The sequence below is a fragment of the Gossypium arboreum genome, chromosome 3 (assembly GCF_025698485.1).
Source record: "Gossypium arboreum isolate Shixiya-1 chromosome 3, ASM2569848v2, whole genome shotgun sequence".
In the NCBI taxonomy this organism is placed as follows: domain Eukaryota; kingdom Viridiplantae; phylum Streptophyta; class Magnoliopsida; order Malvales; family Malvaceae; genus Gossypium; species Gossypium arboreum.
The window spans coordinates 137,053,239-137,056,086 of NC_069072.1; the positions used below are offsets into that span (position 1 = coordinate 137,053,239).

At 29.3% G+C, this 2,848-nt stretch overlaps 1 protein-coding gene across 2 annotated transcripts; it reads left to right on the forward strand.

The window, feature by feature from the left end:
- Positions 1 to 562: 562 nt before the first annotated feature.
- LOC108475720 (CRIB domain-containing protein RIC4-like) lies at positions 563 to 2,263 on the forward strand. Of its 2 annotated transcripts, none has more exons than XM_017777704.2 (3): positions 563 to 813; positions 916 to 1,050; positions 1,912 to 2,263. In XM_017777704.2, exons 1-3 carry the CDS (start codon positions 687 to 689, stop codon positions 2,145 to 2,147), a joined length of 498 nt encoding a protein of 165 aa, XP_017633193.1. In that variant the 5' UTR covers positions 563 to 686; the 3' UTR covers positions 2,148 to 2,263. The 2 variants fall into 2 exon arrangements, with proteins under 2 accessions (XP_017633193.1, XP_017633194.1); XM_017777705.2 differs by having other exon boundaries at positions 566 to 813; positions 922 to 1,050.
- Positions 2,264 to 2,848: the final 585 nt, after the last annotated feature.

Sequence of the window (2,848 nt, forward strand, 5' to 3'; positions counted from 1 at the left end):
CATGAAAATAATCAATTAATAGTGGCTTCAAATACAAGAGAAGAACAAGAAATACTTTTTCTTGAGCCCACCAATATATTTAGAGGAATTATAATGAATACAAGTGTTTCTAGTAGACTTAATCAGCAAAAAAGAAAATTAGGTTGAGTTGCACTGTTTAACTAACTATCTACCAAACCCCAACCCTACCCACTCTCTCCCCATGTGATGACAAGTGCTTATTTAACTTATTTGAACATAAAAGGTAGTGATAAATTAATATTTAGTCCCTGAATTTTATAACTTCTTAAATTTAGTCTTGAACTCTTTTTTGAGTACATTTTGATTCTAGAACTTGACAACTTTTCCCCGTTCTAGTCCAATTTGTATTCACAGAGAACAACGTATTCGACAATCAATTTAATAAATTTTAAGTCAGACATAATTTTTTAATTTCTAACCCAACTTATGAAATGGCTACGATCTCCCAACCATATATAAAATCATTGCCCATGTTCTCATTTTTCAAATGCTAAAATCATTCTATCTTGATGATAAAGCCAAGGCCTAACCAAAATATAAACTGACCCAACATTTCCATTTCCATTTGCTTCTTCTCATTCATTCATATTGGTGACAAATCAATTACCAACCCCCCAAAAAAGTGATAAATCGATTGTTTTTTCTAAAGGAAGGAAAAAAAAAACATGAAAGAGAGAATGGAAAGGCTTGTTCTTCCTTTCACAACTGGTTGTTCTTCTCAGGCAAGTGTTGCAGTTGGCAAAAGTCCTCCAAGGAAACAAAAACCAGAACCGAACTGTCAAAATCTAATAAGTATGATCATGTCTCTCCGTTTCTGTCTGATCTTTTTTTCTGCTCAGGTTTAGGGTTTTGTCTGATATATATATATGTGTGTTTTGAATTAACGTAAACAAGTTGTAGGAGAAGAGTGTTCATCAAAGGGAAGAACAAAGAATTCATTTGGTCGGTTGGCTCTTTCAAAGCCCAACATATCGAATGGGATACATAGATTGATTCGAATTACTGTAAGAAGCTTCTCTCAGTTATTTGGTAAGTTTGATGATTAATGTCTTTTTTTTCCTTTGCTTGGATGTTCTTCTTTTGATAATTTCACTATATATATATATAAAATCTCAAAATTTGATTGATCCCATTTCTTCAAACATACCAGATGTGAGTATTTGGTATCGCATGGTGAATGCTTATTTTTAAAAGTTTTTTCTTTATATATTTTAGGTGATTCTTTATGGTCTATTTTTGCTTTCAGTCCTTGTACTTTTTTAGAAAAATTTAGTTGATATGTTTTTAATTTCAGGATTCATTCTATATATCCGATTTAAAAATTAAATTTAATTGATAGCACTGTTATTATTTGACCTGGATTAGAATTTGAATATTTATTGAATACTAAAATGAAACAATATTGAAATTTAACAAAAGTTCATTGCTAGTGTCATTAATTTGATTTTAATTTTTTGGCTTAAATGCAAAATTCAGTCTATTCTGTTTTTCCTACTTAGATACTTGAAGTTTTTCTTTTAGGGTTAAAGTGACACCTAAACTATTAATTTCTTCTCATTTACCTCAAAACAAGATATTAACTAATAAGAACATGATATATGGTAAGTTTTTATCGGACGTTCTACACTTTTTTTTTTTTGTAAAATGAGATGAAATCAATAGCTTATGTATCACTTTTAACAAAACAAACTTTAAGTACTTAAATAGGAAAAATAATATAGTTTGAGAGTCAATTTTGCAGTTAATTCTAATTTCGAAAATCCCAATTTTACATGGATTAATACGCCATATGCAAATACTCTTGGTTGAAATTAACACATTGTGTTCATACCATATATAATTTCCTTCAAAATTACTAATGGAAGCAAGCACCCATTGGGGGTTGCACAGTTTACAAAGACATAGAGGAAGTGACAACCGAGATGGAAATTGGGTATCCGACAGATGTGAAACATGTTACACACATAGGATTGGATGGCACCACCACAACCAACAACAACCCTTTTAAGGGTTGGCAAGATTTCAGTTCACTTGACCATAACTTCATTGCTTTCCCTTCTATTTCTTTGAGGCAATTCGAGATGGCCATGGCTGCCCAATCTCAACCTGGACCACTCATTGTTTGAATGTATGTTTTTTTTTATCATAATCTTTTTATTATTTGTATCGGATTGGATCATGCCAATCATTGAGATACATTTGTGTTTGTGAAACTTTTGTGTGTATGCACCAATATTTGATAGATTTCTCAAATTACATGATAATATATATATATATATATATATATATATATATATATATATATATAATGAAATTTTCATAAACTTGAGGTCTTTTGGATGCCAAATTAGTAGGGTTAAATCTAGCAAACATCTCCTGTTCTATATTCTAAATTGATTAGTATATTTTAAAACATTCTAATTTAGTCATTAAAGTATTAGCATAATATAATTAGGTTTTCTATCAGAATTGCCATTAGCTTGAGTGTTAAATTCTAATTCAAATATGGTGTGGGTCAAATTGTAAACATGAATCATTTTGAATCCGACATATTAAAAAAAAAAGAAGAAATAATCTTCTTAAATTTTAATAACGCTGTTTGTTTCTTTTAACAAGTTAAATCTAAGTTATTTGTACAATAAGTACACATATATTTACAATTTTATCCATGTGTTTTGAAAAATAATTTACGTCATATTTAAACCGACATTTAAAATTTAAATTGAAAACTAGATAAATAAAAGAACCTAATTGATATAATACTAATTATTACATATACATCTACTTTTGGTCAGCCCTTTTTCTAGAGAAGCCCATAAAATAGATC